This window comes from Augochlora pura, chromosome 6, assembly GCF_028453695.1.
Source record: "Augochlora pura isolate Apur16 chromosome 6, APUR_v2.2.1, whole genome shotgun sequence".
In the NCBI taxonomy this organism is placed as follows: domain Eukaryota; kingdom Metazoa; phylum Arthropoda; class Insecta; order Hymenoptera; family Halictidae; genus Augochlora; species Augochlora pura.
The window spans coordinates 5,585,155-5,607,438 of NC_135777.1; the positions used below are offsets into that span (position 1 = coordinate 5,585,155).

Consider the following 22,284-nt stretch of genomic DNA (forward strand, 5'->3'; position numbering starts at 1 on the left):
CGCGCCTTCGAAAAATTAGCGCCTGTTTCTCTTTTTCCGGGGAGATGTTTTTTTAAAACGTCGCGCCGCTGTTCCCCGTGTTCTTCGGCCGATGATCATACATATTTAGACGTGTTACATCTACGTTTCTATTTCTTGTGTGTGTGTGTCGCCGTGGTTTTCCTTTTAAATCAATAGGAGATGTTACCTACGCAATGGGTGGCGCGAAAGCAGCCGCGCGAAAACGAGTGTCGAGCCGTGAAGACATCGTGTTTTCAGCTGAAACAATGATCCACGCGATAGTACGACGCGCGGTGGGCTATTCTGCCCCGAAGAAGCGGAACAAAGCCATTTTTTTTTCAAGCTATCGTCGCAAGGAAAATCTCATTTTGCTGATATTCAACGCTAGAACTACCAGATGGACCAAAGTGGCTGCTTTTTGTATTACAATTTATTGGAATCGTAAAGACTCTTCACGGAGAAAACGATTAAACTTATAAGAATACAGTAACCAAGATAATCTTCTTATTATTACAAGGCAATCAAAATTAGTCGAGGGGTTTGGTAATTCCAGTGTTATACATACGCTTAATTATTTCGCGAAACAGTAATTCGATGAAAATATTTCGCACACAAATTTTTCTCGTTGAACGTCTTTTTCCATGTTTTTCTCTTTTCGGGGCGAATAGCCGACTGCGCGACGGCGGGAGAACTTTGGTCCCGTCCCTTCTCCCTTCGGGCGCAACTTAAACTCGAATATTTACAAATTTCACTTCGAATCTCACGTTTCTTCCCCGGTTCTCTAGCGGGCGGCGTATCTACAAAACCATATAGATCGAGCTGGAAACGATGAAAAAGGAGAACGCCGATCGAGGCGCAACCGCCGCGCGCCGGCTTCGCACGCGCGGTTCTTACTTTCGCGCCACCCGGTATATCTACGTCGGACTCTTACTAAATATATGTTAAATATCACATTCACGTTTATCGTATCTACAGAATATACAAAGTCGCCAGATCCATTCGGCTTGGATTCACCGGGACGCGGATGGATGGGCGAATCGCCGCACCACCGTGGTCAAATGGCAGTTGTTCTCTCGAAATCGAAGAGCTTTCGATGCGGATAAAGCGATGTGAATTTTTTACGTTGAGACTGAAATATTGTAGAACGTTGCGAATGTTGTTTGAACCCTTGTAACGCGTATCCGTCGGAAGTTCTTCAATTTTCCACGCAACATTGCCATTTCGACGACGGTGGCGCGTCGCGTCGCCTGCATCCGATCTTACAGACCTGAACAGACGTAATTCGCGTTTGAAGCAAATACTTTATTACGTGACGGGACATCCCGCACGATCTAGAAACACAATTTATTTATTCGTCCGAGGCGCTCGAGTCTGCGTCGATACATCTTCGCCCAATTCGTGCGCTCTCTCGCCTGCTCGCTCTCTTCGACGCCTACGTTCAAATTATTCTATCGAAACATCAGCAGGTTTTTTTGGGGGGGAGATTCTAGGGCAAGATCCGAACCACTTCGCGACCGTAGCTTCTTCTCTCGTACCGGATTATTTACAAGTCTGACTAGATTCACGGAAACGGGACTCGTTGGCGCGCTTAATACTAAAAATTCATCGTGATCCGCGACGCTCGGCGTGCACAGGCGTTCGAAGAGAAAGCGTCGTCGTTCCCTTGACCCCGAGAGACAATGGTTCCAACCAATTCCCTGTAATTCTCCACGCGCGTCGATTTCCTTCCGCCATTATATTACTAAACTGTGGAGCTGTGACGCGTTGCGCGATGCTCGTGAAACGCAACGTTCGAGTTTCGATTTTCGTTTACAGGACAGTGGAGCCGGTTAATTTTTATCTTCAACGAACAAGACGTTATTATATTTGATTATTCTTTCATTCTCTCTCGTTTATTACCCTTTTCTCTATTAAGCGTGGAAACAAACGAAACGAATAACCAGCTCCGCTATCCCCGTTCTTGCTCGATCGAAAGCAATGACCAAAGAATGAAATGTTTGTTTTAGTCCCGCGCACAAAGTTCCGCGGATGGATGATCGTTTTCCGTCGACACGGATCGCTCCCTCGTCGTCGACCGTACGAATATATCTTGGTAGAAATATATACAGACGACGATTGCTTTGCTACGAACATCGAGAACCTGTTTCGAGTTGTCGTACGACGACGAACAGAGGGAACGAAACGAGAAATCTGAGCATTATGTTACGGAGACGCTATTCGATTTCTGATGAGAACCGTCGTGTTCATCCGGGAATGGACATACACCAATTTATTTTCCAGCTCGCGCAGAGAAACATTCCCGAACGCAGCTATTCTGGGCGTTATGGAAATCGATTTTTCGAATTTTTTTAACCCTCGATCCTCCACGCGATAATCTATTTTTGAGGGTGCCTACCTAGCGTATGTCTCTCTCTCTCTCTCTTTCTCTCCTCTCTCTTTCTCCTATTTTAATATCGTCGCGTTTTTACACCGTTTAATGCCTGTATTGTTGCTCGAGCTCCCTTCTCAGCCTTTTCGCGGCTGTCTCGCTGTTCCCGTCGCCCTCCGTGTCGCTGCACCCGTCCTCACCCTCGCCCACTACGCCCTCCACCTCTTCTTGCCGCCTTTTCGCCGTCGCCATTTCGGCCGCGTGCTTTTTCCGCCATTTTGTCCTTCTGTTTTGGAACCACACCTGAAACAAAAAACCAACCGGTCAGTGATCAGTGAAAAGGGTTGACCTGTTAGCTGTGTACGACGTGTGTACACGTCAGAAGGAAATGGTAATTTTACAACTTATAATAAACATATTCTTTTTACGATTTATGTGAAAATACTCATGGTAACATATTCGTAAATTTCGCACGCTTTAGGCTAATTTTAGAACGATCGTCAAAAAGATTATACACAGTATGATCGACAAAACGCGTAACAAAATTGATCTCCCCGTCCCTATTGGAAAACCCTATACAACGACGCAGCTAAGTGGTTAAACAACTGACGATTCGGCTGTCGTAGGACCGCGGACGGTTCTTCGCTGCACCAAAAAAATCATGGAATCTCCGAGCGCAGGGTGGTAGCTTAGTACCCTCCGGGATCGCCTGAAACCCTTTCCGCGCTCGTTCCGCCGCCGGTCCGCGGGGTTAACGAAATCGGGAGAAGGGGGCCGCGCGGGGGTCGGACGGTTTGAAGAGAAATCGACGTTTGCCCGCGGAGGCGGTCGAGGCCATCCGCCTCCCGGAGCACAGTCAATCTCTCCAGATTGTCTGGCTTCCTTTCTCTCCGTTATCTTAATTCCCCGAGTGTTTTAATTTTCATCCGAACAGCCATTAACTTTTACGGCTGGCCGTTTACTTTTTAATTCGTTTACCGCCTCTGCTGCGCGGAACGCGGCGCGGCATCGGCGTCGGCGGCGCGCGCCACCGGGACGCGCTTATATCTTTAATTTAAGCTCTCGACTTGGCGGCCATTGAACAAGCCTGCGGATTGGCGAGAAAAGAGGGGTGGCGGCGGCGGCGGCGGCGGTAGCTGTTGGAGCCGGCGGGGGCCGGGCTGGAGTTTAGTGGGGTCACGCGGCGCCTAGCACGGATAGAGGGTGGTTTGTGGGTGCAATCGCTACGCTCGAGTCCCGCCGCTCCCCTGACGCCCGTTACGTTAATTAAATACATTGTTGCGGGGACACAGACTCCTGCCGCGTATTTCGAGCTTTATAGATGTACCACCTTAAGTCGCGGTCCTCTTTATTTCGGCCGTGGCTCGCCCTCCTCCGCTCCCCGACCCGCCGCGGGCTTTCTTTCCGCGCGTCGCGTCGCCAACATTTTCATTCGGTCGAATAATAAGTTCGGTCCAATTTCAAGGTTACACGCAGCCCGCCCGCGAGACGCTGGACACCGTTCCAAGGGAAATGTAAATCGCGATAAAACTCGGGGGATGTTTATACGAATTTACATTTTTTAGCCTGAATCGCCCACCCCGGCTGCATTAGCCCGATAGCGTTTCGGCTTCTCCTGCTTTCTTAGAGCAATTATTCCGCCAGGTATACGCCGGATCGAGGGGCTTTCATATTTCCAAAAGGAAGTCGTCGTTTCACGTGGATCGTTCACAATGGTTAATCGCAGCCGAGAAATAATTTCAACCTTAACGCCATTATAGTGGCTTTCGTGAATGTTGCATGCTTCACTCGATTGTTTTATTAATCATCAAAGTAAACGATTAAAGCGAAAGTGTGTATATACATTACACTCAGAAAAGAATGTATACAATTAACACATTCGCATCGGGAAAAGAGAATTCTCGTTTTAAAAAGAAAAACGTTTGCGTCTGGAAACGAGAATTCTCGTTTGCCTATATGTTAAAATATCTTCACGTTGCTAAAATGCCCCGCTTTATATGAAAATTTAAGGAAAAATATCCGGATGCGAATATGTTAATACTATATATAGCCATATGGAAAAAAATATGTATACATATTAAGAAAAATGGTAATTTAGTTACGAAAGACTTTATTTAATTGAGTTAATGATTTGTTGCAGCAAAGAAAAGTTCGCTGAAATAAATGGTCACGGTGTAATGGTCTTGAAGAATGATTCGAGGATGCTCCAACCACCGTACGCGCGAAAGTAACTATGGCAGATAGATAAAAATCGAAGCAGCGAGGATCCCGCGGAGAACGAATGACTCTGCGGTTAAGATATTGACCATAGGTGATTGATAAAGCCCGTGGAACGGAGGGTCCGGCATGCGCTTATCAGAGATCGAGGAAGAAGAAATATTTCCCGGGGTTTCCCCGACTCAATAATTCGTTCGCGTGATTTCTCCGCACGATATGTTGATCGCGGCTGATCGATCGGACGTTTTATCGTCTCGGCGTAATAAAAAAGACAAGGGTGCGGGCGCGGAGGGAGGGACACCGAAATGAAAAAGAAAGCTGGAACCGGAACGGCCGGGGATAAATTTTTATCGGCAGTCCGCGAAGACGGTGCGCGCCGACACCCGGGACTCGCCGCGCGCGTCGCAGCGCGTCGCGACGCGTCGCGTCGGGATCCACGGATTGGAAGTCCGGGCTCGTTCCCGAGATCAGGAAATTCGATTTTCATTTACGACCGGCGTTGCCGAGGAATCGCGACTCGAGCTTTAAGGGGCCGCTGCGCTTTACGTCCGTGCAACAGTTTCCGGGCATCTTTATCTCTCGACGGCGTTTTTTCGTTCCGCGCGGCCGAGCACAGCCGCCGCGGGGAGGGGCGGTTCATTAAAATCTTTCCGTCAGAAAACCGATCGTAACGAACGAACCGAGGGTAGTTTCTTTTTTTTTTGTTCGCCGACGGAGGAATCTCCGTCTGTTTATTGGCTGGCGATCCGATGATAAACCGCTGCTCGGTCGCGAGCCCGATTTATCTTGTGAATCGGAGCGATTCGTCGGTCCCGCGGCCCCCGGGGTTCGTAAGAATTGATTTTCGGATAACGGCGCGGAGGCTGGCTGTTTAACCAGGAATTACCTCTAATTTAATAGACCGTAATGGGGCCAAAACGTGACGCGAGCACCCGATAATATCCCATTAAAATCTCCGCGCTTTACATGCCCTCAAATTGAACGATAACATTAGAAGAGCCGATTAAAACGGTCCGCCATTTGCCGCGCGCGTAATTGCACCGCCAAAGAAACACGTTTTACCCTGTTCGATCCAAAAATTTAAACGGCTGTTTCGCGAAACATTAACGGAACCTATTAAACATTTCTCTTTTTATTTCGTTCGTTTAATACGCTTTCGTGGATAAATATAAAGCCATACAGGGCCCCGAAAACTGTCGAAGCCTGGCGACGGGGCACGCATTAAATGCCCGGCGTATCGAAATCGGCGATGCACAGATTTCCAAGAGCGAACGCCAGAACTACGTGTCCGATGCGGCGTGACGAGGGGGGAGACGAATTCTATTAACGAGCATCGGATCGGCGTTAATAATCGAGAACGCCTGCAGCTGAGAAAAAAAGAGAAGCTAAGCCAGCGAGCCCTACGAGAAAAAAAAAATGGCCGCAGCTGAGGCAAATCCCGGGGCTGAAAAAAAAAGTGTGGCAGCCCGGCGGGGAGGGGACAGGATAATGCGCGAGATTTGGTTCGGCATTTTCGGGATTTTTCCCGCGAAGAAATATAGTGGTGAAATGTAAATGCAGAGGAAGATCTTCCGGCGAGTCATTCGTCTTGTTTTTGAACGCATTAGTCACGCAGCCGTTGCTCGTCGCGACCCCCCTGGGCTCGGAAACGCGCCGCGTCGCCTCCCCGCCATGCCTCTCTTGCGGCCCGTCCTCTCTCTCGCAACTGTTCGATTTATTAAATCAGGATTATCTAAGCCCATTACTTTGTCCTGTAAAGCCAGATACAAAACCGCATTTATAACTGCGCAAAGCCCTTATACCGGAGTGTCGATCTCCCCCGTCCTTTCTCTCTCTTTCCCTTGTCGCGCCGCCCCCTTCGCGTCACTCTCCCTCTCTCTCTCTCTCTCGCTCTCTCTCTCTCGCTCGTCGCGATTCGTTCATCCCCACCAGGTCGTAACAGATAATACCGACAGTATCTGATCTCGTTGATATCGCCGGATAATTTACTATGCGAAAGATTACACGCGTGACTCACATCTCGATACGTGATTCAGATTCAGAAAATTTGCATCAACACGCGTCGTCGTCTCTCTCTCTCTCTCTCTCTATATATATATATATATATATCTCTCTTTGCGAATCTGATTGGCCGGCGATTGAAACGCTCCTGTTAATTCGATTGCTACTTGTGCTACTTTCTAGCCGTCGCTCGCAATTCGCTGGATAATTGGACTACCGGTTGCTCCGCGTTTACAGTCGGTCCCTCGTAGCCCCGCGATTTATAGTCTATATTGTTTCGCCCTTTAATGCTAATGCAATCGTTGGACTGCTATCGGTTTATTGCTGATTTCCCGTAATTGGAAGGCGTTTAACGGGACTTTTATCTTCTCTGGCGCATGACGGATCTCCTATGATCTTCTATCGTGGATCTCCTTTTATCCGGTGCGGTTATTAACCCTTCGCACTCGAAGCCACTTTCGCTGGAAATTTGGAATAACTTTTCTGGCTTATAGTATTTCTATTTTATGCCATAAAGTGCATGTTATGCATATTAAATCGATTCCTGTGATACGAAACCACAGTTTCACCCTTAATCATTTTTTAAGTGTAAACTTTGTTGGTATAAGAATTATTTGGAACGTGATAGAGTAATTTCAGTGGTGCCTTAGAGTCACCATTCGAGTGCAAAGGGTTAAATGTTGAATTTCAACGAATAAGTTGAATGGAAAAATCAATCGAATGGACGGTTTATTTATTTACCACCGGATATGTTTAAGCTGTGAAGTCTTGATTTATTTTGTCTCTTCTGATCGTTATTGTTTTTATTAAACTGAATCGCGTTAGTTACCTGAAATATCTCAAATAGAAAGGACGTAATTTATACCTTTCTTTGGTTAATAAAAGTTCTGGTTAAAGTTCTCGTAGTGTGAAATAATTAATTATTCCCATAATCAATTTATAATTCTAATATTAAATCCTAATGCAGTCGAATCGGTATTTATTTAATGTAATAATAACAACAAAACGAAAAGTTACAAAATGAATCAGGTTGTAATATAAATTATGCTTTGCATCCATTGGCGACACTGTTACCTTAGCACTTCGCAAAATCCTGATTTATTTCTTGGTTAAGGTTAATATGTAATTAATATATATAATTAGGTTGCGATATAAATTATGCTTTACATCCATTGACGACGTTGTCACCTTGGCACTTTGCAAAATCCTGATTTCTTTCATAGTTAAGGTCAACGAAGTTTCACCCGATTAAAGCGACTGTGATCCAACCAACAGTTTCGTAGATTCCGACAAATTAATATTAATCGGAACGATTCGAACACGATCGCGCGCCGAATAATTTGTTCGTCGTGAATGAATCGGGCGCGCGCGAAATATAGCAGAATTGTGTGAAAAGATGGCGGGCTCGATACCGAAAAGCGGATAAATAATTTCGCGCGTGGAAAATAGACGCGCGAAATCGAAAGGAAAACAATGGGACCGCGGAGGCGAGAAGTAGAACGGGGCCGGGCAAATTGATTAATGGTCAATTTGTTTTGTTGTTATAACGACGCTAATTTCCGCGGAACGGTCTAGATCCGGCAGCGCGCGTGATCGGTGCTTAGCCAGCCGCGGCCAACCCCGTGCCGCATTCGATATAAACACTCTCATTTGGTAATATATCTCATTAAGGCCTCATTGATCCACCTCCCGATGAATTTATCCCGGTAGTTTCCCGGATGATATGCGAACCCGATAAAAAGCCGGCGCAGTTGGTTTATTACGGCCGCTGCCGGATCGATGCATAGAAAAGTGAATCGGATACGGTGCGGCTCGCGCGCATAATTAAATCACGACGAGGGCGAGAGAGAGAGGGAGAGAGAGAAAGAGAGAAGCGACGTCTATAATTTTTTCCAATTTACTCGCGGTCGGCAGTCATTAATATTCGATGTTTCGGGGACTCGGCGACGTCGGGGTCCTCTCGATTTAATCATCGAGTTTCTCGATTGCGTCTTCTCTCGCCCCGGGACAAACCGGGGGCGTTTTATTGGCGGCCGGGAAAAGTGGACACGCAGCAGCGCGGAATGGTGGGCCCGGGGAAAGGGAAAAAAGTAAGAGGAAGGCTCGTGGAACGAGGAAAATTTGACAGGGCGGAAAATCTGAATTGAAAGGGAAACCCATGCGGAGACGGAGAGAATCGTTCTAGCCGGGCATTTTTGCAAACAATCAATCGAAAGTAAAATTGAATTACAACGTATAATTTTGAATTGACCCATGTAATCGAATTAGAACATATAATATTTGAATTGACCCATGCAATCGAATTGTAACGAATAATTAAATTAAGATCTACAATTGAAGTGCAACGTATTAAAATTGCAAAATCGAATTACAATGTAATCGAATCGTATTCAACCCTTTCTACTCGATCGGCGACTCTGAGGCGCCATGAAAGTTTATTATATCACGTAGCAAAGTAACACTATAATAACATTATTTACCATTATTCAATATTATTTAATATTATAATAAACACACTAAACACATCACATAAAATACAGTAATTCCGAATGGAAACGCTACAAGTCAGAGAGACTATTTTAATCCTTCGCGCTTGAAGCCACTTCAATTTCAAATGTAAAATAATTTTTCTACTCACAGCATTTCTATTTTATATAACAATATTCATCAATCTTTTAAATCCAAGCTTCGACGATATCTTTAAAAATAATATTCGAACGCGTTAAAACAGTTCTAATGGGGCCGCACAGTGGTCCGGATTAGCGTAAGGTGTGACATTTTACCAAAAAGAATGAACTTTCACATATCGATCTGTATTGAATATATACTACTTTCTAAATGTCTACTAACCTCAAAAATAGAAATATTTGCACGATTTAATACAATGTTTGTAATAGAAATTACCGTTTAAAATCGGACTTCCTAAGAATAGTGGTTTTTTATTTTTATATTCTATTCTATTTATATATATTTTTAGTATATGTTGTTATATGTAATTATATTTTTATTATATATTATTATATATAATTATATTTTATTATATATCTATTTATATATTTTATATTCTATTATATTCTCTTATATTCTATTTCTATTCTAGAAAACAGAAGCACCATGAAACATCATTTTCGAACAAAATAGATAAAAATATTATTGGAAGAAGAGATAGGATTCAAAGGAGGAGCGTCATTGGTGGAAAACGAAGCAGAGTCGGTTCGCCAGAGATTAATGCTATTCAAAGGTCCCGGTGAGTCTCGATAATGGATTCAGAATCGTGTCGCATGATATTCGCCGATTTCCCGGGGACCGGCGCACACCGGATAGCGGAAAAATGAAATTCAGCCGGTGCGCGGGCACGGATCGGTTCTCTTCTCGCGTCTTCCATGCCGCGGCGCGATGGTTAATGACGCGTGGAAAGTTGCGCGCGACACTGACTCGGACGCCTCGCGCGTCATTGAGCCCGCTTGTCATTCAAACGGCACCGTTTTATCGACGCGTCGATAAATTTTTCAGGTCGGCCGCGCATTCGCGGGACGTTGTCGTCGTCGGGCTCCGACGAATTTCTACGTTTCCACGATCCATCCCAGTCGCTTCCCCGATACTTTCCACGGCATTTAACGAAATTAGAAAGCAACCGATGCGTCCAACCTCCGACGAAGCTTGCAGCGAGTAGATAATTAAAAGCGAAATTGGATCATTTATTTTTCTAATTATTTAATTTATTTTTCTAATTATATCATTTATTATTCTAATTATATAATTTATTATTCTAATTATATTATGTATTTTTCTAACTATATCATTTCTTTTTCTAGTTATATCCGGTCGATTTTTCTGCTATACGACCTACCAATCCAAAGCCTGGAGAATTGACAAGAATATCAAGGGTCGGCGACGCGAAGCAGCAATAAGTTAAATCACGGTATCATTGGACACACGATTGCGGAGAGATTCATAGATCGCTCGATCATGATCATGAAATTTGGGAAAGACTGTGTTGGGCCAACAGACGTCCGCAAACAAGCGGCGTCCGAAGCTAGTGTCGGTGCTCGTCGTGTTGATCACTGTCGGCCGCCGCAGCGTCAACAACGAAATCTATGCCGATCGTTAATTTCCGGCTGGCAAATAGCAGATTCGCGCAAACAGGAAACATTGTAATGCGACGGATTACCGGGACGTTAAGTGGTAAACGCTATCCTTCGAATCGCGTTCGCTTGTTACACGCCGCGCGATCGCGTTGTAAACGCGGAATTTTTATCCAACGATATTGTCGGTGATGGGATTGTTTGTCGGTGTTGGGATTCTTTGTCGGCGATGTAAAGGAACGATCGAAAGATCGGCGTCGGCGCGGGATCACGATCCTCTAAATCAATCGGGCCAAAGTAATTTCTCGTAATATTACAAAGTGCTTGGAGCAGAATGTTTCTTCAAATAATAAGTAATGCGAACGGCGAGAATGGCAGAGGGTAGTTGGCTGTTGGCGATAATGCGCTCCTCTGTATTCCGTTCTCGTACCGCTTCCCCATATCGATATGTTTCCTCACCCTTCCCCATACACCCTCCCGACCAACCATTTGGCTTCACTCGAAGATCAAATGGCTTCACCGATTCGCGTTATCCCCGATATTCTATTTTTATTTCGGAATCAAATTTCGCGAGGGAGGGCGAACTTTACGGCTCTCTCTCTCTTCTTTCTCGCCCTCTCTTTCTCGCTCTTTCTCTCTCTTCCGAATAAAAAAGAGACGAGTGAAAGAGGAAAACCTCTCGGAGAGTTCGCATTTTTCGATGTTCGCGTTGTGTCTTGATTTCACCAGCGCCGGAATGAATATTCGATAATGGCGGCGCGGTGTGTCTCTCCAAGTTCCCCGATCGCTTTCGAGCTTCGAACCGAGTGCCACCTGGACCATTAAAAAACTATTCGAATTAAAACTTTGTCGACGAGAGAAATAAAGTCCGGTTTTCGTCTCTGTTCCCACCGATCGATGCGAGAACGCGGGTCGTTTCATTCCAACGTCGGCCGAGATCGCAGAGAGAGAAGTCTGTTCGATGACTTCAGATTTAAGAATATAGTGAGAGCGTATTAACCTGTTAGCTGCGCACGACGTGTATACGCGTCACAAGGAAATGGCAATCTTATATAATAAAAATACTTTTCTTACGATTTATGTCAAAATGCTTATGGTAACATATTCGTAAATTACACATACTTTGGAATAATTCTAGAACAATGATTAAGAAAACTGAGTGTAATCAATAAAGCCCGTAAAATTTATCTTTTAACCCCTTGCACTACGACTCCTTTCACACAGCGTTGATTAGCACTTATGTGTTCTTAATATTTTCCTTAATGGGATCAGATAATTTCTGTTTCTTGTACTGTCTTCATTTATTTCCGTTTCTAGACTTTGATAACAAAATAATTCAGCTTTATTCCGATTTACAAAAAATGAATAATATTCATATTTGGCAGATGTTGCATGAAATCTTGATCACGAGCCTGACTCATTGTTACAGCGCAAGGGGTTAAATATATCGACGCAGCTAAGTGGTTAACTCTTTCGTCGTAATGAAATTAAAAGGCTTTTACATTTTACAGATCGTATTCTTGATAGAACGCGATACAATTTCAGGGTTAAACAATCGAAGCAATTGGTACCATGGTACTCGTGTGTAAGGGTTAATCGAAGGAAATCGAGCGTTTCGATTCGGTCGAGCAAGCCCCCCCTTCGTCCGTCTCTCGGACTCGGCGCGAGAAGCGGCGGAAAGTCAATTAAATAATCCCCGGCGTAACGGAGGCAAATCTTATTGATCACATCTGCGACGGCGCGCGTGTTTCTCTTTTGTTTCGTAAGCGGGCGGGCGCTGATCTCTGCGAGCCGAATGAATTATGTTGGAAGGGGAATATTAATACGTGTGTACAGTGATACGGATACATTCATCAAATTTGATCAAGGAAACACTCGAGGGTGTTACGGGATTAGTTCGTCCCCTTCGTGGAAGCCCGATTTGATCAGAGGAGGATTTTCAGCCTCGACCGACACCGCCCAGCCTCGTCGAGCCCCCCTGCCTCCTCCCTCTGCCTCCTCCCTTGCCCCTTCGATCCGAATACCCCTTCGATCGGCTTTTTTCCCCGGGGCCGGCTTTTACCGGGGAAAATTGGACAAGCGTTTACGGCCGCGGGAAAAGATCGTATCGCGAAATAATCAGGAGCGTGACCGGGCGCCCGCGCCAAACCGGACACCGGTGGCACCTGCCCTAACCTATCTGCGATTTCAAACAGTTCTACCGGTAGTTCGCGCTTAACCCGTTCACGGACGTAAATAGCATTAGTTTTCACCGCGATGCAAAGTCACGCTACGCGACACGATTTTTAATTTTCGTTTCGTCGAAGCGTCTCGCTCGCGCGGGTTCCCCTTTTCGATTAGGCGAATCATTCGGCTACGCTAGATTACTCCGCGACCGCTTTCCCGCCCCGACAGCGAACGTTTTAAGCGCGCGTTACTGTATTTCCGCGGCGGAAGCCTAATTCCTCCCGGCGAGCCGTAAACTCGTGATCGAGGAGCCGGAAGGTCCCAATATCGTGGAAACACGTCGCGAGCGGTCGATCGGCGCAATTACGCGCGGCGTAAAACGGGTAACGGTGGCGGAACGGGTCACATAATACCCGGGGAACGCGAAAATCTCGGGGTTCCCGAGAAAACGGGTCGCCGCAGGAAAAAACGCCTACGCTATTTTCTTTCTTCTGTTTTATTATTTAGCACCGAGAGCCCCGTACGATATTCGTGCATGGCTTACGAGAAAATTAAATCCGCGAGATTTGTTCCACGGTTGTTGATCCGTAGGGGTGGGGGTCTCGATGCGTATTCCAAATTTTTTGGAATTTCCAAACCAGGATACCTTCTTAACCCCTTGCGCTATAACGAGTCAGACTCGTGACGAATTATTTCGTACGTAATTTAATAAATATAATTACCAGTCTTTTCTATTGGATTGAAACAGAATTTGGTAATCTTCTATCGTCAAAATTTGGAAAAGACAATCGGGAAACAAAAATCTTCTTGTTCCATCAAGGAAATTATTCAGGATGAAAAAATATTAATTGACACAGTTTTGAGATCGTAGTGCAAGGGGTTAACACTTTATCGACCGGTCATCCGGTCGTAATTCTATTTCGGTATTATTTATCTTATTATCCGCGAAAGGTGTTTAATATTTAAAATTTTATATAACAATATTGAAGCTTGTAGTACAATTTAACACATTTATCTCAATAATAGATAACAAATTAAGGGTTACTATGGCAACCGATCGGAGGGAAAAGCCGATTTATAGGTCGATAAAGTGTTAAATTGATCACTGCCAGTCAGAAATCTTGAAAATCGGTTAAATAAAGTGAATTACTTGTTGTATTAGGAACAGAAAGACAAAAGTGGGATCCGAAACATTGCCGAGGGTTAATAGAATCGCGCTCGCGCGATTCGGTAGCTGATCCCGCCGTCTCGTCAGCAATTCGGTTGCCTGGGGCACACAACGATACTAAACGCGCCTATGGTTAGACGGCGAATAAAGTCGCCGGTTGTTAAGAGTGACCGAGAGAAAGAGAGCGACAGAGAGGGAAAGAGAGGGAGAGAGAGCTCGTAGAATCGAGCATTATGGAGTCAAGTACATGTGGGCCAATTTCGAGGGTACGAGCTGTGGGAGGTGAATGAAGGGAACACCGCCTGCTGCCGTGATTTATCACGCCACGCCACGCCACGCCATGCTATGCCACGCCATGCTACGCCACGCCACGCCACGCCACGCCGCCGCCGTACGTACATACACCACCATGATGATACATGGGTGGAGGAAAAGCGGGTAGGAGGCTTTCGCTCGTACTAATTGACGTCATCGATATTGGTATCCGTCGACGAGCAGATTACTCCGCCGTAAACAACTCCGCCCGCCTCTCCGCCCCCTCTTCCTACTCGAGAGAGCAGCCCCCCCTCGGGCGGGGTAGGGAGAGGCCTTCTACCGAAACGGGGGAAGCTCGCCACCGCCACTTTACTACCACCACCACTGCGTAAACACCATCTAAGCCCGCCGCCGCGCGTTCCTTCCGCGCGATTCTACCCTCCGCTATTTATCCCTCGACACCCACCCCCCCGCGGCCGTCCAAAAGCACCGCCACCGGTTACATCTACCAAACACCCCCTTCCACCGAGTCCAACCCCCTTGCTTCCTATCTCTCGCTCTCTCTCTCTCTCTCTCTTCCTCTCTCTCCGAATCCCGCGCTTTCTCTCTAGCTCGTGCCTCTCCATTCCCGAGCACTTCAACTTGTTACCCCATCCCTTCCGACCAAACCCTCTCCGTTTCTCTCCGCGACTCTAGCAAGCACCGATACGCCTACGCTGGGGTGTCACGGTCTTTAACTCGCAAATGCTGCGCGTTCACTTTGTCGTATTAGATTCGAATGGGGAGGGGTGCGCGGTGCTCGTCCGACCCCCTTCCGCATTCCTCTCAGACACCGTGCGGTCGCGGAGAATTGATTTCGATAGTCTTTTCACTGTCTCCCGGCGACTCCTCGTCCGCTCGGCCCGTTCTCGGGATTTCGTTTTTTCTGTATCTCGGGGTTGTTTAATTCCATGTTTAATTCCGTTGTCGATTCTTTCGTTAACGAGGTGCGTTCTCTTAAATTATGCGCTACTGGAAATAGGTTTGCGACAGGATTTTTGTTTCAGTCCTTGATACGTAAGAAACTGTAGCCGTCTACACGCTTAAATAGCTATTCGATGGGTTAAGAAAATATTTTACAAATTAGAATCCATGAAATAATTTCCACTAGGAAAATAGATCCATTATAAGTCTGCTTCATGGTTATATTGACAATAATTGATGAATGAACATGAAATATTGATTTTTAAAGATTCAATTGACCAGAATGAAGAGTCGAGAAAATACACGAATTTAACCCTTTGCAGTCGGAGTAATTTTAAATAGAAATACAAGATATTTGTTTAGACTTGTAACGTTGCCATCTTATATAACTTGGAGGATTTTATATATTATAGAATTGCATTTTGTGCAACAGTCAACAGCTCTTAACAATTTTCTAAACATAAATGAATATGATAAAAATTATTTTGAAACGTGGCACGATCATTTTTATCAGCGCCTTAGAGTCGTCACTCGACCGCAAAGGGTTAAAGCTCCAGCGTTGCTTAACCCCCTGCAGTATGATTCTTTTTACGTTGCATTAATTAGCATTTATTCGTTCTTAATATTTTCTTTAATAGGACTAAACAATTCCCATTTCTTATATTGCCTTTATTTATCTTCGTCTCTGTGCTTCGATAACAGAATAATTAAATATGATTTCGATTCGAAATGAATGAATACTATTCGTATTTAGTAGATCATGCATGAAATCTTTGTCACGAGTCTGACTCGTTATTATAGCGCAAGGGGTTAAATACGTCGAGTGCCGCGTCGGGGCGAGCACGATTCCTTATTCGTTAGAATAATCGGCCACCGTGCGACGCGACGGTGTTAATTTGGTCGGGAGACTCGTGTCAGCAGCGTAGCGCGGGTATCCGTTGGAACACCCCGATACCGATGCGCGTTACCAGATAGGGCGTCACGGTGTTTAGCCTCGCAAATGCCCGGCGTTCACTTTGCCGTATTAGATTCTAATAGGGGAGCGAGCGATCGAGCGAGGATCATTCGTTCGTTCGTTCGTTCGCCGGGCTCACTCGAACTACCCCCCCGTGCTCGTCCGCGACCCCTTCCGGGAACCCTCTTTCGCTCCGTTTCGGTGCACTTTGCGCACCGTTCGCTCGACCGACCCGGCTAACTAAATCATGCCACGGATATCGTTGGCAATTTGAACGGCGATCCGCGTAATAGTCTTAATAGCCGGTCGATTCCCGTGCTGGCCCGAGTTACCGCGCTTCACGATGATTGCCACGGCATCGTTCCTCCCGGCGATATTTCATCGAGCGTCGAATCATTCGACGGATGTTGATCAAGAGTGAAAAGTCTCCCTCCATCTCTCTCTCTCTCTCTCTCTCTCTCTCTCTATCTATCTCTCTCTCTCGCGCGCGCTCTTTCTCTCCGCCGATTGGGGCCGTGCCCTTGGCAGACGCTAATTGAACCCGTCGTGTAATCTTCGTGAGAGGAGCGTTTGATTCGCTCGTCGATCTTCCTTTTCCGAACTCGATGCCATTCCACCGATGACCAACGCTCCGCGCGTCGAATTACTCTGTTGAAAACCAGCTACTAGTCATTTCTCGGATAACAATATATTCGGTTGTCGAAAATGAAATGGAGCAAAGTTCGTGTTATTTATTTCAGTTGCACGTAACCCCATTTAGACCCCGTATTTTCGCATAATTTGTTTTTCGTGTGAAAGGTACATCTTTACCTCTTTCTAATGCAAATTTCAGTTTGAAAAGAATTGCAATTCTTTTTAGCGTAGGCGATTAAGTGAGATGATAAAGTATGAGTTCCACCGTGGAGCCACACATTTTTTGTCAATTCTCACAACTGTTGGAAGCTGTTTAAAACCCTCTTGGTATCGGCCAAAAGAATCTGTATCTGTGCGAAACGATTAATAAAACTTGTTTGACGAAGTTTGATAAAGTTTCGGAAAGAAATCGCAAGAATTTTGTAAAGCCTGACAAGTAACAAATTCAAAAAGGGAGAAGAAATGAAATTGTTTAAGAAATCTATCTTTCCAACAAAAGCCAACAACGATATATCCTTCTTCGCTACTAAGAGGGTTGAAATAACTGGAACAGCAATGAAGTTTCAACGAATAAATCGCTCGATCAAAAAAGACGCAAGCGGAAAAATTAATTCCCACGCAATTCGATTCGGAAGTAAAAAAATGCATCGCAGGTACAGATTCTCGAAACGTTGTCCGACGAATTGTACTCGGTTTTTAGATAAATGCGCACCCCCTTAACCTTTTAGATACTACGCGCCACTATAGTGGCTTTCGCGAATGGCTCGTGCTTTACTCAATTGTTTTATTATTTATTAAAGCAAACAATTAAAGTGAAAGTGTGTATATACAATATATTAAGAAAAGAATATATGTTATTAGTACTATATATAGATATCCGGAAAAAATATATATTAAGAGAAAATCGTAATTTAGTTACGAAAAACTTTATTTGCGCAAAATCCTGCCGTATCTAAAAGGTTAATTCAGCAGCGGGTTAAAAGGTCGGCGGAAAATGCGGCGCGCGCGGGTTTTCGCGAAGGAGACGGAGCGGAATCGACGTGTAAGCAGAACGCGGGGCATTATCCGATTAATCTTTTGTTTAACGACGTATTAATATTGACACTTTACATCGCGGAGAGCGGCGGCGGGTACCTCGGACATGTGTTCGGGGCGCTGACAAAAAAAAGCATAAAAAAAAAATAAAAAAAAAAAAAAAAGGTATTGCCGGTGGCACGCATTTCGGAAAACGGAAAACTGATATATCTGGAAATGCGGAATGACAGAACGCATATATCTTCGTTGGCCGAAACTAGCGAATCCCTATATGCCGCACTAATCCTTTTCCGATACTGAAAAAATGATAAATCTCGGATGTGAAACCACGAACGTAGGGTCGTATCGATCTCGGCTACAGGACGATCCATAAGTGCCGCGGGTAAGGAGCGGATTTCCACGGAACGTTCGCACGTTGCCAAAATTATTTCATCTTCGCCGCCATGTCGGACCGTGACCTTTTATTTATCAATTCAACTTTGTCGATCTTAAAAGAAATGCTTACACGCCCTATCGTTTTTTTGTATGTTCGTTCCTGTAGTCAGTTACATTATTATTATTCTTTATTAACGGGCTAGTAAGGCCCTTTTGTGTTACATATACATAGTCCGGAATACATTTAATGTAATATGTGTATAAATTAAAAATTACAATATAAATCATTTTTCTTCTTAAGAAATAGTTTCTCTCAGAAATCGAGAGAGATCTACAGGTTGATTAAAAATTAATTCTAGGCCCTTAGCAACGCCAGGGTTAATCGGTCGACGAACGAGGAAAGAATCGAACGATCCGTCGAACGGAAAAAGCTTCGAAACCTCCTTGCGCCGATAAACTTCATGAATTTATGTTGATCCGCGACAAGCGGAACGATACGCTGATAAATAGGACGCGAGTGTGTCATTCAGCGCGTATCGCGCGCGCGTTCCGTAAAATAATTTAATCGGGCCCGCCGATATTTCGAAAACTTTCGACACCGTCGCGCGCGCGCCGCCGCCGCGCCGGATCGGACGAATATAATTCGTCGTGTAACATAATGTAAACGTCGATGTGAACGGAGCCGCGATTTATGCAATTTCAATATTTAGTCACGGCGCGCCCGTTTACCACCGATAAATCCAGTCCCCCGGTGGACGCGGGATCATTTTTAGGCTGCCGGTGATTTCAACGCCCGATGACTGGCACGCGCGTGTCACGCACCACGCGCGGCGACCCTTTGCTGCTTCGCCGGAAACACCATAAAATAACCGTAACGTTTCGTTAGCCTGACGGCTAACGAACTCGACAAATTCAACGAATCAACGTATCTTATTAATTCCAATTGAAACGTCTATAAATATTTCAAGAAAGCATGAACAATGTTTTGATGGAAATTGGACAACTTCGATCAACGATATCTTTCTTTAAATTCAAGCTTGAAATCTCTACTTTAAGATGGTATTTCTCAATTTTAAGCTGGACGCACCCTCGCCGTTGCGAAGCAGTCAGATATAAGAATCGGTAGAGCTACCATTATTGAAAATCTCCACTGATTTATGAATTATTTATCGGTTCGGCCTGAGCCATTAGCGCCGACCCGCCTCTCGTCGCCTGTACCGATCACACGATTTCTCTACCGAAAAGCTAAAAAAAAAATTAAAGTCTCCTCTTCCGAGAATTGAAACGATCTCCCCTTAGAAGCAGCTCCGGAAAAATAATTCCGCGAAAGGACGGGAGCAACTTCTGGCGCGGTATCGCGAGATAAATCCGTGAATCGCCGGTGCCCCCCGGTTTTGATACACTGCCGAAAAAGACTTCTCCTACGGAAAACTTTGCTCATTTGCTGACCCGTTATGATCGTGCCCGGTGTATTACGGTCCTGGTTCTGCTCCTCCCGACGTCTTTGCCGCCGGGTAACCGTCAATTTATTAGCTACCGAGAGATACACGCGTCCACGCTATGCCGCGGGACTGTGTCGAAATTTATCTGTCTTCCTGACAAATGCTTAAACTCTGCGTTAAATTATTTATTTAACGAAACAACGGTCCAACTCCGATTCAACGCACAGAGAATCGAATATTAATTATATTCATTGTTGCATAAAATGATTTTCGAGAAAAACTGGTAGACTAGTAGTGGTAGACGGCAGAAATAAAAATAAAAGGGTTACGTTAAAGTGCTGAAACTCTGTGCAAAAAAATCACAGCAGCGTTTGCTTCTTTTTAATTGAAACATTCCTCTTTAATTTAAAAGAGGAAGAATCGATGTTTGTTCTACGGTAAACGACATCTCCGAAAAAATGTTGACATAGTCTGTGCATTTTGTCGAACTTGGCAGTTTTTGAAACATTGTCGCACATTTAACCCTTTGCAGTGGGAACCATATTAAGTGGAGATCCAAGATATTTGTCTAGACTTGTAGCGTTGCCATTTTATATAACTTCGAGCATTTTATATATTATGGTATTTTGTGATTAAAATTTGGATTAAAAAAATGCTTAACAATAAAACTATTGGTACGAGTCACAAGAAACAATGTCATATTTATTAGATACATTTTGTCACATAAAATGGAAATACTATATGCTAGACAAATTATTTTAGATCTGTAATTGAAACGGCTTCGAGTGCAAAGGGTTAAAACGATCGAAAGAAGCAGCAAGGAAACCTATGACATTTAATTGGTCATTTAGTTACTTGTAACAGAGTTACTTCTAACAGCTGTAAAACACGTCGACGGCGATACAACCGGTCGAATCGGTGATTCGGGGATAGAGAGAGAGAGCCATCGGCGGTGCTAAACAACAAACAGAGAGAGAGAGAGAGAGAGAGTGAGAGAGAGAATGGAGGCCCTGAGAATCGATGGCTCTGAATCAGCGAGCGGTCGCGTCGCGAGACAGGCGAGGCGCGGGCGAGATCGAGGCGCGGGTACATATTGTCGTAATATTTCGGGAAACGCGGTGCCGGGTTCGGATCCGGGGGCAATCTCACCCTCGAAGATGGCATATACGCGGAGGTGAATCGCCTCTTGCCGAGGAAATCCGAGGTAATTGAATGCTAACCCTCCCCGCGGCTTCTCCGCGCTATCTCTTTCTATCGCGGCGGCTCGTCCAGCCCGTTCCGATCCTCGTTCAACCCTCCGGGCCGAGGACGGCCGGGGGGTGGAGCGGGGTAGAAGCCGAGCGAGATAGATATATACATATATATATATAGAGAGAGAAAGAGAAAGGGAGAGGATGAGAGAGAGAGAGAGAGCGAGAGGGCGCCGCTCGCGTTCATCCCCTTGCCATCACTCACCGACACAGACTTGTAGCTTTCAATAAAAATGTAAATATGGCGGCGTAGAACGAGCCAATGACAGCGCTACATCGACGCCGCTCGGCTCCGCTCCGCGTTTCCCCGAGAGGGAGAGAAACGGAGCAAAGAGGGATGCAGAGAGAGAGAGAGAGAGAGAGAGAGAGAGAGAGAAAGGGTGAAAGACAGAGAGAGAGAGAGAGAGAGAAGGAGAGAACGAGAGGGAGCGATGGTCGCGATGGCAGGGGTTGAGGCTTCGAAATGGGAAGCTCTGGCTGCGAGGGTCGAAGATGGCGAACGGTTAGGAGGGCGCGGAGAGGGGGAGGGGTGGCGCGGCTAGGAGGAGAGAGGAGCCAGGCTCCTCTCAGCCGCGGCTCGAGAGCACAAGTACTACAGATGTAGCTCTCCGAGAGGCGGGAGTAAAAGTGGTGGCTCCGGGAGGTGGGAGCTGGGGCTCGGAGGAGGGGGGGGAGGGGCTGTCGGAGGATACCGGAGAGATAGGTAATAGGGGTTCTCTCAAGAGCTAGGGTGGAGGAAAAGGGTGAGTCGGGCCTGGGGAGGGAGAGGAAAAACTCGGGAGAAAGGGATGCTGGAAAAGATGGAGAGAAATAGGCGGATAGACAGGGATATGAAAAAAGAGAGAGAGAGAGAGAGAGAGAGCTTTCGCGAGCGCGCGCGCGCGTGTGGAAGAGAGAGGGAGCAGAGGATCGGAGAAAGAGGACGCGCAACGACGGAGTTCCGAGTGCCGTGTGACGCTCGCCGTCGTCACCCACGGCTCGCCCTCTCTACCATTTTTGTTCCGTCGGGGAGGAGAGGCCGGGAGCCGAACGGAATGACGCAGGTGCCGCAAAGCTTGACACGTCTCCGGCTGTTTTGTCACCTTCTTTTATCCGGCCAACTTTTTTTACAACGCCGCCTCGTTAGAAGCTTGCTCACCCCGGCGTTGATGGAGTAAGCCGCCGCTGAACAAACGCGTTTTAAAATTACGCCCCGTTTGCCGCGGCGGCACCCCCACCCCCTCCCGCCCCGGCCGCGCCCGCACCCCTCGAACAAAAGCCACTTCGATGACACGGTTTTTTCCGCCGTTTGGCCCGGATTCCGTGGGGCAGCGTCGTCGCCACCTTGAATCGCGTCGCCGAACGTGTGGGAACAGTAGATACGATTTCGAA

General features: G+C 45.9%; 1 protein-coding gene across 1 annotated transcript in view; it reads right to left on the reverse strand.

The window, feature by feature from the left end:
- Window positions 1-2,322: 2,322 nt before the first annotated feature.
- The window catches only part of Hgtx (HGTX homeodomain transcription factor), a 40,258-nt gene continuing 20,296 nt past the window's right edge, over window positions 2,323-22,284 (reverse strand). The window contains exon 4 of the mRNA XM_078182779.1: window positions 2,323-2,671. Coding sequence (XP_078038905.1) covers window positions 2,474-2,671 — 198 coding nt within the window. The 3' untranslated portion in view covers window positions 2,323-2,473. The remainder of the gene's footprint in view (window positions 2,672-22,284) is intronic.